This window comes from Schistocerca serialis, chromosome 11 (genome assembly GCF_023864345.2).
Source record: "Schistocerca serialis cubense isolate TAMUIC-IGC-003099 chromosome 11, iqSchSeri2.2, whole genome shotgun sequence".
NCBI lineage: Eukaryota > Metazoa > Arthropoda > Insecta > Orthoptera > Acrididae > Schistocerca > Schistocerca serialis.
Window position 1 is genome coordinate 43570853 of NC_064648.1, and position 14266 is coordinate 43585118.

Genomic DNA, 14266 nt, shown 5'->3' on the forward strand with positions numbered 1-14266 from the left:
GAGCACTACCATGCCTCTTTCATTCCTTGTGATGTCAGCTCTTTGACTCTATTTCCATGGAACCAGACATTGCCATACCAAATACCACTCTTTGTTACACTGGAAACACATCCTGCGCTTGTTCCGTATGGGTGGTGTCCTTTTAAATTGCCTGGAATCTCGATCCCCATCCTGATAATGACACTTAAGCCCCCATCACTGCTGGTCTGCGAAACTCAGGTTTCAATGGCGGACACGAAAGCCTCTAATTCAGTAAAAGATGTGCATTTATTAGCGAAGGTGATCAATAAACGGTTGTGTGGCTGCATTTTCTGTAATATATTATTGAGTTTTTGTATCTCTGTGACTTGCAATTCCAAGGATGGAATAGCGATATGCATTCATCTATGTACCCAGGAAAAAGTTCATGAGGAAACGGCACTAGCCAAAAATGTTTATGCTTGAGCAGCCTCTTAATATGAGATGACAATGTCAGCCCAATAATTGATTTCCACAACTCCCTCAATGTTGCAATTTTGTGTAAAATTCAACTGAAAACACAGCTTAGCACAGGAGGTACAATGCCTGAACAACAATGTTATTGGAGATGGCCAAAGTGTCAGCATGAAATGTAAATTTGGCCATGATCCACAGAATGGATTTCACCTGTCTTTAAATTCTAAATTGAAAGTTCCATTATAGCTTCAAGCAGTAATATTATTTGGTAAGGTAATTTCCCAAATGAATTCCATTCTGGTCCTTAAAGGTGTCTGTGGCATTGCTACTACTTCCAGGAGTTACCTGTTGGTAGGAGAATCTTGTTCACCACCTATTGCTCTTAATTTTCTTAAATCACGGTGACTGACACCACATTGCAAGTCATGCACCTACCCCTGTAACTGCAGAGCCAATATAACTGGCTTAGAATAGAGATTACATTGTGGAATACCACATAAGTGATTATCCCAATGGATCAATTGTGCCTGAATTGTATATCTTTGCTTAAGGTGGGCTGGACTACTTCCTAAATACTCTACATTCTGACACAAGGTTGTCATGGCCGGAGCTCAGTCAGATAGTGCAACATATACCTCCACGGTGCAGTTGGTACTAATCACCAAGCAGTTGTCCACACCGGCTTGCAGACGAGCCTCAAGTTTGGCAACACTGCCCTTACACGGAAACTGATGCACTTTAAATTTGTAGATTAACTGTTGCTTCTTCAATAAGGACAAACTTGGACAGTCATGGGATCTCATGTTCAGCAGTGGGTACCTGCACACACACACACACACACACACACACACACACACACACACACATATCATTGTGAATGACAGTATGAGGATACCTTCCCCCTTTACTTCCAGGAAAATAACCATCCTGTTACCAACCAAACATACAGCAGGAAAAGGGGAAATTAAGTGGAAAGACTGGATGGATTGGGCTTCACATGAGTCACCATTGTTTATTAAAATGTATTTATTTAAGAAAAATAACTAAAATCAGATACATTAGCAGGATTACAAACAATACTCTGAACTATCAAATTTAAGACATTACGCACTTTAGTTTAGTGATAATTTAAATAAGGCAATAGTTAAAGACAAAAGCTGTGTCTGACACCAGTTCTTAGATTTTAGATTCAAAATTTCCACCTTCACAAACTGCAACTAAAGAAAATGCTTCAACAAATGAACAAATAATTATTTGGAAACAGATGTCTCTTTAAGACAAGACAGTTGCATAACTCATCTCAAAGGTTAAAACTGAATAGCTGTACTGGAAGACGGAGGAATTTATAGCTGCCTTGGAACCACTAGAAAAAGGAAATTTTTAAAATACACTTCAAAGTGCATGTAGATAATTTAATAAAGTAAACCGGTGCACTGATTTCTAGAGCTGCCTCCAGGCAGACAGAGCAAGTTTATTTAAATCTTGCCCCCAATGAGCAGTTAGGTAATTAAAAGAGAATGAGAGTGCACAGATTGAAATAACTGGCTTCAGACACAGTGAAAATTGTATTAAGGTATACTGTAGAAACTGCGTAAGTGATTCAGTAAGTGAATGTGCGTGCATGGAAGCTCAAGAATGCCATTTAAAAAGAAAAACCAGTATTTAGTACTCAGAACCAACTTTTAGCAGTAAATAAATAAAAGGTGAGGAAAGGTCACCCCATGACATTCCATTTGCTTGAGGAGATTGAATTATATGTATATGAAAGCAAATCACCACAAAATCTCCTCTATGAACAAACAGAGTTAGCCAATGCTGTCTTTCTTCAAAATTTCATTCACCTGCTTTCCAAATTAAAGTACAAGAAAAAGTAAATAAATAAATAAAGGTCCATTTTTAAAATATTTGCAATATTTATATGTGCACATCCATCCGAACCCATTTACTGCTTTCAATGTATGCAATAATGTGTCCATAGTTGTAACATTTATTTATGTAGGTCTCGCCCTTCTCATTAACTTTGTTCCAATGTATACCATAATATTTACATAATATCACTGCAGTAACACTTTATAACTGACTGCTCCATTTGTTTATTTTCATTTTAATCAGTTCTCTTTCAATGTAAGTAGTAAGTAATGTAACATTAGCAATTTGTAAATATCCATCACATGCAAGTACATAATGAAATATCTCTGAGAGTGGAAGACTTTGGCATTGTTATGGATGTAATATCGTCATCTTTGTATGCATACATCCATGTGACGAAACTTCTGTGTAAGTGGTGCATTACATTCTATGCATATATATTCACAAAAAAATGCATTATACAGTTATCGATGTTGCAAGATATTAAACAACCTTCAGTGGAACGCAATGACAAGATTTCTTCATTGTAAGTAACCAAAACATCTTCCATTTAATGATAATTTTTTAGATCACTTAAAATTATTGTGAAGCACAATTACGATTAAAAAGACACTGTCTCACATATTGTTTTGGTTGTAGGGCATTACCACTCCAAAGAAGTTTTGTCAGATGGGGAAACAAAACTCAAAATGTAATGTAAAAAGTGAACTAGCCGTATGAAGATGGAACAATCGGTTTAAAATCGGTAATTGTGCTATTTAAGTGAATAAATAGCATTATAAAAAGTGGGCTGTCTGTAATGGCAGAGTGGTTATAGGCGCTACAGTCCGTAACCACATGGCCGATACAGTCGCAGGTTCGAATCCTGCCTCGGGCATTGATGATGTGTGTGATGTCCTTGGGTTAGTTACGTTTAAGTAGTTCTAAGTTCTAGGGGACAGATGACCACAGCAGTTATGTCCCATAGTGCTCAGAGCCATTTTAACCATTTTATAAAAAGTGGCTGGTTGCTGTAATCTTATGTGTAAGAATCAACCTATACTTCGTATACAGCCACAGGCTCAGTATGTCAGTTTTTCGCAAAATTTTTGTTTTGTTTTGAGAAAATTGTTTTTATTACAGTTTGTTATTTTTGCCACAGGGCCAAGTATTCCCAATCAGCATGAATGTAAAAGAAGAGTTGGAGGAGGGTGCGAAGGAAGAGGTAATTTTGTAATTTATATGACTGCATGGAATTAATCATTGCTGAGTTGGGGTGAAAATGAGATGGTTGTCAATTGTGTGTGTATTCACTTGATCAGTCCTGTTTTTACTTTAGGGTAAAGATGACAAGACTTACATTATTTAGTATGCCCCAGGTTGGAAACGAGGAAACAGGTAAAATAGAATATTTTGTTACACTTTACCCCATATGGATTTAAATATTACCTTTGAGCTGGTGAAACAGTTTAGTTTGTGAGTTTGTAGAATTGCTTCTTCACATAAGCACAAATAAGAATTACATGAGATAGCATTGGCGAAGTTATATGATAATTGCTAGCAAGACTCAAGCTATGATTTCCTGTTTTAAAGCAGTTTCCTTAATGGATCTGTGTATGTGAACACCAGCATTGGATGTTTTTATTCACCATGTTATACTGCTGTGACAGTTACAGAATCATTCAAGAAAAGTCTACACAAAGTAGTGCAGAAAAAGTAGGTGATCCTAACCTACTGAGTAGAGACTAAGATGTCTGTGCATACATTGCAAGTGGTATGGACAGGCAGTCTTGTGAAGTACTTTTGAACAGTTGTCTGAAAACTGTTGTAAGCTGCTACTTCGACAGCCCACACAAAATTGAAATACTTTAGACCTTGTAACTATGAACAAGCATGTCCTTATAGATGGTATTAGTGCATAGAGGGGTTAGTGATCATGATGCCAGCAAATCAACAATGGTAAATGGATGTAATGGGTCCTTAAAGAAGGGTAGGAGAATAAATTTGCTAGAAAGAGCAGGTACGTAGTTATCAGCATCCCATTTAGGCAATGAGTGAATGTCATTTACTTCCAATATGATTTACATAGAGGAATATGGGCAAACATTAAATGGACTATAAATCACACAATGAATAAGTATGTGGTGAGTAACTGGATTGCAGACAGAAAAGACCCACTTTAGTTTAATAACAAAATTTGAAAATGCTGAGGAAACACAGTTGTACTCTCAGTTCAAAAAAAGTATGTACAGTGGTGACTGGCAATAGTTAATGGAAATTCATGTGTTTGTAAAAAGATATATGTTTGAAGCATACAACTGCCACAATCATACATGAGCAACTGATTTTACAAAGAACATGGAGACTTTTCAGGTTCTACATAATATCATTGGGTCAGAGACATCGATACAGGCAGTCATTTACCAGTCTGGGGTATCTTTGGAGGAAAGCAGATGATGATCACTAGCTACGTGCAAAACTACAGACATACCTAGCTGGTGTAAAAATCTTGACTGAGATTGTAATTCTGTATGATGGCTCTTGAAAACATAATTTCATCTGCAAGAATGGAAATGGATCCCATAATTACTGGTCATGTGAAACTGTTTAGTCTGATATAAAATTTGAAAATTTCCCGGCGAATCAACTGTTCAAAAAGATTAATGAATCTGAGAATCCTACTTGCACTAGTATTTGAGGAATTACCACCAGTAGCATGTGCTTTGATTTTTAGTACAAATTTTATCCATATTCATTCTCTTCCTTCCTCTCCCCTCGTCTCTTCTGGCACTCCCATCCCAGTGGTGTCTCCTCTGTCTCTTCATTGTACATTCCTTGCTTTGCTAGATATTTCAAGTGTTTCTACCTCAGGATTCAGCCAGCTATCAGTTCCAAAAGTATTTTGATCATGACAACTTTCCTGGAGGGCATTAAATTCTGGATCTGCAAATACATCAAGAATTTACTGTTAACATTTTGATAGTAGTATGGTCATTACTTTTTATGTAGTCTGATTTCTTTATCTCTGCACTGACTAGCATGCATTCATCAGAGGACCCCAAACAACTGCCTAGCCTAAAAAAAGCTTGCTTTGTGTAGTGCAGCCCTGACCCATCAAGTATTCCTAGAATTCTCCACCTCATAACGCATGGCCAGCAGTCTGCAGTCTGGACAGTCAGAGAATCGATGAAGCCTTTGGTTGAGACCCTCCACTCACACCAAACCAAAGGACTCAAATCAGTTCTGGGAATGCTGATACAAACCGTGTGTGCTGCATGCACTTACGTGTGACACAGGGGCTCTTCGCCATTTGTGCTACCTCTCAATATAAACTGAAGGTGGCCTCAGAACCCAAACACACCCTATGTGCCTGATAGCCACAGCAGGACATTTTCCACATCTCGGATGAGGCTCCCTGGCAGACATATTCAGTACACACGGGATTAATTTCCAGTACTGGACACCATTTCCCTAAGGAGCTCCATAATGCATTTGACATTGGAGGCCCTGATTAACTAGAAAACTTCTCTCCACTTGGGCCTGTCTGGACCCTGACAAATGAACCCCTGCCAGTCCACTCATAGGGTCAATGGGTGAGGCAGTCTCCACATCACTCTCTCCCTCAAACAGCGCTAACTGTTGCGACCCATCCCTCACCATTTGATGAGGACAACTCAGCCACATTGTGTACACCACAAGGTGTCATGACAGCAGAGCCAATGGGCAAAATAGGTGGCACCTTAGGCATCCCATGTGACAAGCCAAATTCTCAGCCACCACTACTACAATAGGAAGCAGTCTGAACGCTGCTGAACATGGCAAAAAGCATCTTCAGATGTTCGTGAACTGAGGCCAGCTTCTCCATCTGCACACGGCATGCACATGTGATATCCATTCCAGTACTACTATTCAAGAATTAACTATAAAACACACAGAGAAAGCAATGTATAACTTGATATTGTTTTGATGTTTCACCAGTGGAGGCTAATGCATTACTGCACTGTGTAGTTGTTCATTCAAAAGAATTGAGAGCTGTGCAACAGACTGCAAATGTGCTTTAAAGTTACAAAAATATGAGCTTGCACCTCTTGACTAGAGAGACATGGAAGGAATGTAATTATAAAATTAGAGAGACAGAGCACTACTTTTGTAACTTGATTCTGAAACAACCCCGATTAAATTACGGTATTGTTAGCTGTCGAATAATGTACCAAATTAATCCTTGTTTTAAGTAATGGTAACCCAATGCATACATGCAAATTGGTTTTGACTGCTATGGGTGTTGTTTCAGCTCAGTAATGCTACATTCAGGAGCAAAGATTTTTGACTAAACAAGGTTATGAAATGTATCCCGAAGTAAAGCTACGTATTTTTGGTTAAACATAAATGGAAGGAGTCACTATCACTGCAAAATAAATTTTATTAATATCTAATCTCGACACATGAAATATGCATGTGTTGTCTAATCTTTTGGACATGTCCAAGGGGACAGATAGTATTTTGATCCTATAGCACAATGACTCAGAGCACAAAGGAAGTAGAGACATTAGTTGTCTATGGGCATTAATTTACATCAATGGGGAGGGTTTAAAATTTGTGCTGAACCAGGATTTGAAACAGAGTTTCATGCTGACTAGGCAATGCAGTGACAACTATGCCATCTAGACACAGTGGTCATCACATCTGCATGGACTACTCTAGCGTGCTTCCTGTCACACCCAATTCTCAACTTATTCACACACCACTAATGCAGTGCTCATGCTCATGATCCTCAGTACACATGGTGTCTAATTGGTTCCTGTAAGAGTTAGTGTGGTGTGCATCTACATTGCAAGGATCATTGTCTGACATCACCTTAATTGTGTATGTGGGGTCTGTTCTTTCAGACATTTAGATGTATTGTCGTATCCTGTTCCAACAATCGGAACGTTTTTTCCTTACAGCAGTCCTTTGGGCAGTGTTGTGGACATGAATGTGTAATATTGGCATTCCGTACTTATGATCATTTCTTGATAAAAACAATTTTCACAATATGGTATAATTTTGCTTGCTGGGGTCAACCCACAATGATGGCAACAAACATTCAGCCAGTGCAATATTCCTTCTCTCACTGTGCCATTATGGTCAACACTCACTGGTAGTGCAGTTGCATCACTGCATCTGAAAGCAGCAACAATGCATACTAGGAGCATTAAGTGATTGATACCTGATATCTTCTACTGGTGTGAATAAAATATGCTTTTCTTTCAGTAGTAATTGTGCATCCTGTATAGTGCTCTGCTGGTGTTACATACTGCAGTTTGAAGCTCTGTGACAAGCATTTGCTGGCCATTCAAAACAAACAAAAGACGACTGTGCAATAGACTGCACAAATCTACACATTACAGTTTTGTAAAGATGGGATTACATCTCCGAAACATACTCATTGCTGCTACTTGAGGACCCTACCATGTTCCACAGAATATGTAGTGGAGATCACAAAACTAATAAAAGGTCTGATCTGAGTCTTAAACTCTGCTCCAAATTTGGTGATAGTTGTTCATCTGCAGCTTGACTCTACAAATTAAAAGATATTCTTTTGTCTCACTAAGAAACGTTCATTACCTCTTCAGCCAACAGCCAAAAAGTGAGCCTAGGATGTCCTCTGAGCCCAACCAACAGATTTTGTTGTTGCAAACGAGCTACAGTTCAGAGCTGGCCAACAGAACTTGCACCAGATCTCATATGAGATAGTGGCAGATAAAGAAAAACCGGGAAGTGACACTAAAGATATCTTAAGCCACCTTTACTTTTTCTGTCATTATTTCTTATTAAGTCACATGGAAAGTTTAATAAAGTTTTACTCAAACTGATTATACACATATAGAAGACAATGCCATCTTATGCTATAAAAAAGATACAATTGTGTTAGTGTTCCTAAAATGATTAATTCTGTGCACCTATTCTTCCTGGCAAAATGTCTTTGTACACCACAAAGTCTAAAAGTTCTTTCTACTGTAGCAACAGATGCAGGTAGACAGGCAAATATTTTGTACACTGTGTGCAAAGGAGGATAGTCAGATCTAGGACAGAGAGACTATGCTTGCATTACAAATGCCAATCATTAAGGGCATTTATGGTCATTGCTTGTATTGAAGAATCTGTCTTGTTAGTCTCTTTTTAATCAGAGTGATTCTTCTTCAAAGAATGGTAGTTCAGTTAAGCAATCATTCACTTTGCGCACTGGATCACTACCATCATGTTTCAGTAGTTGTGAAGGCAAAAGTATGTTGAATTTTATATGATAAATATTTTCTTCAGCAAAACATTCTCTCATGCCAGTTGTAACATTGTCCAGTGTTGGAATACAAAGTTTTTTCCAATATGTCATAGCATCATCATTCTGATCGCAGTTTTCCCAGTGTCTTTGTCTGCCTGTAAGACAAGGAACACTTGCCTTCATGTCTAACTCTACAATAACTGCCTTTGCCTCTAACAATACAAGCAAAGCGGATATCAGCATTAGCTCTCATGTCGTCATACACCTTGAACATCGAATCTAATTTTACTTCTGCCATTGTGACGTCCAAGATAGAGACTTGCAAGATTTTGCTGACTGGATATGTTATGCACATAGTGTCACTCAGTGTAAACAGAGTGATAAACTCACAATAACAGAGAACTCAAGCAAAAATATTGGTTTTGGCAGCTGCTGTTCTATCCCTTCAAAACTGTATTTCTTGAAGAACTTGGCAAACTATTTGGAGATCAGCTGCGAATTGAATAACAGCATCATGTCGCTCAACCCATCTCATTTGACAGTGTGAGTGGAGCAAGTGTTTTAGGTGACTCCTCAAGGTTGCAAACCGCTTGCTAGACACTGTAAAGAATGATACTACTTCTTCAATAGTACCAAGTGAGTTTCTCACACTTGCAACTTCGCATCTGCGAGAGACAGCAAGGTTGAGCTGATGACCTCAACATGGTGCTACTTGCTCGTTGATAGCTTTCTTTAATATTGTAGCCACAGTTCCTATCAATTCTGACATACTAACTGAGCAACCATCACATTCTATACCCACACAGTTCTCCAGGGACAGAGAAAGGCTTTCCATTCTCCCTAGAATCGTTGTACTTAAATACTTCACCAGTAACAATACGCTGTTCATGTTGACACTCTTGAGATTCATCATGAATGTTTCCACTACAATCCTTATCTTCACTGATACTTGCAGCTAAACTCAATTGGGCAATGTGCACTATGTCCATAGTCCCATCAAAGATTATGGTGTAATAATGAGAGTCTTTGATTTCCTCCAGTAATCTCGATAACATCACTGTTTCACAGCATGACTTAAGTTCGTTACACATTGTTTTATGTATGGAAGTGGCATTTGCTTTAGTGGTTTCAAGGTGATGTTTTAGTTTCAAGTCTCCAGCGTCAATTCTAAATCTTATAAGAGCTCTAAAGTTTCCCGTGTTACTCACTATACTTTCACGATCATTATCGTTTTCTAATATACTCTCATCATCTGTGTGCCCCTGTAGGGGAATATTTTGCTTTCCATGAAATATGATTGTTTTTATTATAGGTACAAGATGGTCTGTTTCCCTTATGCTTTCCATTCTGTGTCTTGACAATTGATTTATGACCTCAAGTTTGCGTTCCTCGTGTTGCCAAAATAATCTTGCACCTGTTGACACTTCAACATGGTGCTTGAGCTGAGAGTGGGTCTCAGGGTCACCATCTTTACTAAGTTCGGCAAACTTTTAGTGGTTCAGTCACAAGTTTCTTGGCTATAATGGATTTCTTTCCTCAAGCCATTTTATTCTTCACAAAAATTGAACAGTTAATCCAAAGAAGTCCCTTATTGACTTGTGAGAACACCAGCCATGGATATTGTTCAAAATGATTATCGTGCACATGTCTACATTCAACCGGAACTCCCTTGTTGTGCTCAGAAGTAGGAAAGGCATAACCATTTCCAGGTTTTCTTGGGGCTGCGAGAAGCTTGTGTTTTATATCAGCACTAATGTTTCCTGATCCTAATGTATTCAAATAATTGCCAATATCCATAGGATTAAAGGAATCAGTCGATGAACTTTATTGTGGAAGTTTCGATGAAGTGCTGGGCTCTGCTTTTACATCTGGTGGTATTTTTGTGGCTGAATGGTGACCAGAATCATCAGATGTTTCTACTTTTTTTCTGTGTTACATAGTGATCCATTTTATTGTATTGTTACGATGTAGGTAAATTAGATGCCAATTATTCTCAAACACTTTATTCACACTGAAAAATGGAACACTGGTACACTTAGCACTAAAACACACTCATCGACACTCCCCATATTTCTAAGAACACTAAGCTCAATACTGACTGAAGTCCATGGTAATAGCCAGTAATGCAGTTGTTCACTTTTTATCACTTTTAAGTTATTGTGAAGATTGTAGCTTTCAGACTACCTGGCAGCAACTCTGCTTCTCATATATATATATATATATATATATATATATATATATATATATATATATATATATATATATATATATAAAACAAAGATGATGTGACTTACTGAACGAAAGCGCTGGCAGGTCTATAGGAACATAAACAAACACAAACATACACACAAAATTCTAGCTTTCGCAACCAACGGCTGCCTCATCAGGAAAGAGGGAAGGAGAGGGAAAGACGAAAGGATGTGGGTTTTAAGGGAGAGGGTAAGGAGTCATTCCAATCCCGGGAGCGGAAAGACTTACCTTAGGGGGGAAAAAGGACGGGTATACACTCGCGCGCGCACACACACACATATCCATCCACACATACAGACACAAGCAGACATATTTAAAGACAGAGTTTGGGCAGAGATGTCAGTCGAGGCGGAAGTGTAGAGGCAAAGAAGTTGTTGAATGACAGGTGAGGTATGAGTGGCGGCAACTTGAAATTAGCGGAGATTGAGGCCTGGTGGGTAACGAGACGAGAGGACATATTGAAGAGCAAGGGTTTCCATGTTTGGAGAGAGGATGATAGTTTGGATGCTTAGGAGAGTTGCAAACATAGGTAGCATAACTGAGAAATAGTTGTTGGCACCTGATACACAGTGAGTGGACCCAAGCCTCCATGAGTAATCTGTCCACAGGACTAGTTCAAAAGGCTCCTGTTGCAAATCAAATCCCACAATTGTGCATCAGATCCTGTATGCACAATGCTGAGGATGATGCTGAATCATATGCCAGACTCCCATAACCAAGATAGGATTGTATCATGGCTTTGTAAAGCTGCAGAAGGGTAGTGCACCACACACCCCTTCTGGTGTTACTCACGTGACAGTGTACTGAGGTGCAGCAAGCACTTTCACTTACAATGCAAAATACTGGGAATTCATGTCAACAAAGAACCAAAGACCAGTCCTAAAAAGCAGTAAGTTTCTGCCACTTGAGTAGTTTGTCAGGAAGAAAAAGTTCTGGTTGTGGATGAACCATACGATGTTGACAGAAAACCATGACATGGGTCTTGGCAGCAAAAACCAAAATCCATGGGTGAGTGCCCATGACAGTGTCTTTCATATGGCACCTTGCTGTCTACATTCAGTGACACCCACACTAGAGGGGCTATAGTAAGAGGCAAAAATAGTCAGCATGCAAGGATGGTGATACTGATGACCTCACAGCTGGAGGTGACCATTGATGGCTTGCAGAAAGACAAGGACCCTCAGTACAGATCCCTGCAGGACTCCATTCTGTTGGATGTGGGGAGTGTTGAGCGAGGCACCAACTAGAACCCAGAACACACACTGTGACAGGAAATTCTAGATAAAAATTGGGAATGGATCCCACAGATTCCACTTGTGTAAGATAGCAAGGATATGGTGTCAGTTCCTGGAGGCATACAGCTTTTGCAGGTTGAAGAAGGAGGCAATAATGCATTGACACTGAGCAAAAGCTGATTGGCTGGCAGACTGCAGGCAAACCAGATCATCAGTAGTGGAACAGCCTCGGCAAAAATCACACTGGGATGCAGTTAGAAGATTACGAGACTCAAGGAGCCACACAGCTGCCAGCTAACTGATCATTCAAGTAATTTATGGAGAACATAGGTGACACTAACTGGGCGAAAACTGCTCATATGTAAAGGCACTTACCCAGTTTCAGCACTGTGATAATGGTGCTTTCTAATTGTTGCAATGGGAACTGGCTCTCGCCCCAGGCACAGTTGCAGATGGCAAGGATATGATGCTGACAATCCACTGAAAGGTGCTTCATCATTTGGTTGTGGATGTGACCTAGCTCTGGGACTGTATCAGGGCAGAGGGCTAGGACACTGATGAATTCCCACTCAATGAATGGGGCTTTATACAGCTCTAGGTGGCATGTAGTAAAAGATAATTGGTTTTGCTCCACCCATTGCTTGGGAATATGAGACAGGTTGACAATTCACAGATGCTGAGACTTTGGCATATGCAGAGCAAATTGTTCAGCAATAGTGTCTGGGTCAGTGAAGACAGTGCAATTTCAAGGCAGTAGCAGATACACCTACTAGTGTATGGTATATTAGGCACATCTCATCTTAGGTCAAACCTGCGAAGGAGAGGTATGCGACCAGAATGAGATTTTCACTCTGCAGCGGAGCGTGCACTGATATGAAGACAACAGGAGATGAGGTACTGGTGGAAGTAAAGCTGTGAGGACAGGGCGTGAGCCATGCTTGGGTATGCTCAGATGGCAGAGCACTTGCCCACAAAAGGCAAAGGTCCCGAGTTCAAGTCTCGGTCCCACATAAAGTTTTAATCTGCCAGGAAGTTTCATATTAGAGATATGTGGTCCGATGGTTGAAACATGCTGCTCCCAGCGTTCTTGTTTACATCATTTCATCAGGTGGCAGACATGGGCATGAAGCCACTTAAAGTAAATAAGATGCTTCATTGGTCGGTGCCACTTATGGTGCTGGAGCGCCTGCCTACTATCGCTAATGGCCTCTGCAATCTCTGATGACCACCAAGGTACTCTTCGGTCAGAGAAGAACACAAACAGGCGATTGTTAAATCAGCTGCCAAATGAATCGCTGTAATTGTATTCTGGACTGCATTGTTGATGCCTCTATGCAGTGGGGAGAAAAGGCCAACAGCAAAGCCAAAAGCACTGCCATCAGCAATGGTGAGAGCCCATCTGGGCATGCATCCAGGGTAGTGATGCTGAGGTAGGGACAGGGAGATTTTGGAATGGTCACAACCACACAGGTCATCATGAACTCCCCATTGGATGGATGTGAGAAGCCAAGGGCTGCAGATGAAAAGGTTAATGGCCAAGAAAATTCTGTGTAACATGCTGAAGAGTGTGGCGGTATCAGTATTCAAGACGGCGGTATCAGTATTCAAGACGCAAAGTTAAAGTTGTGCCAATAAGTTTTCGAGGCCTTATGATGACCAGTGATCATGGTTAAAACCCATAAAGGGTTATGTGTACTGCACTTGTCCAAGATTAGGAAAGATTGGGGAGGGGGAGGAGGGGACCTGAGAAACCAATGCAAATGATATGTCATAAGATGCTTTGTCATCAAGAGGGAGGTAAACACTGCAGACAGTAATATGCTGAAATGCACTTACCTAAGCACGCACAGCCTCCAAAGGTGTACCAAGGGGCTGACGTTTGCTAGAGAGTGTATCCAGAACATATGTGCAAACTCCATTCCAAGTTCCATTGTGTGGTGAGAACTGGGTCATCAGGGGTTGCTGGATTCACTGTATTGGCCACAGGAGTTGAACAGGTGAGATCTGCCAGTGTGGGGTTACTGGAAGGTCCTCCTCCTTCAAGCACTTTTCTTGTCTTTCCTCTCCTTAGAGGATTTTGATGATGCCAAGGGCTTCTCTGACTCAGTTTCAGGTGAAGATAATGATCATGAAGCAGTGCAACCAACAGCCAGTGGCTTCTTCAGCCACTTGCTGGTGTCCAGTTTTAGATAAGTGCAACCCATGGAAGGAAGTGTCCCCAAGGACCCCTTCCTGCCAA

At 40.2% G+C, this 14266-nt stretch overlaps 1 protein-coding gene across 7 annotated transcripts in view; it reads left to right on the forward strand.

Moving 5' to 3' along the window:
- Positions 1–14266, forward strand: part of LOC126427287 (zinc finger protein 83-like) — a 183177-nt gene that overhangs the window by 48545 nt on the left and 120366 nt on the right. For 6 of the 7 annotated variants that reach the window (XM_050089567.1, XM_050089568.1, XM_050089564.1 and 3 more), the window contains exon 7: positions 3446–3508. In XM_050089567.1, coding sequence (XP_049945524.1) covers positions 3446–3508 — 63 coding nt within the window. Of the gene's footprint in view, positions 1–2963; positions 3050–3445; positions 3509–14266 lie in introns of those variants that run through there. The other variant, XM_050089566.1, reaches the window with a different exon arrangement.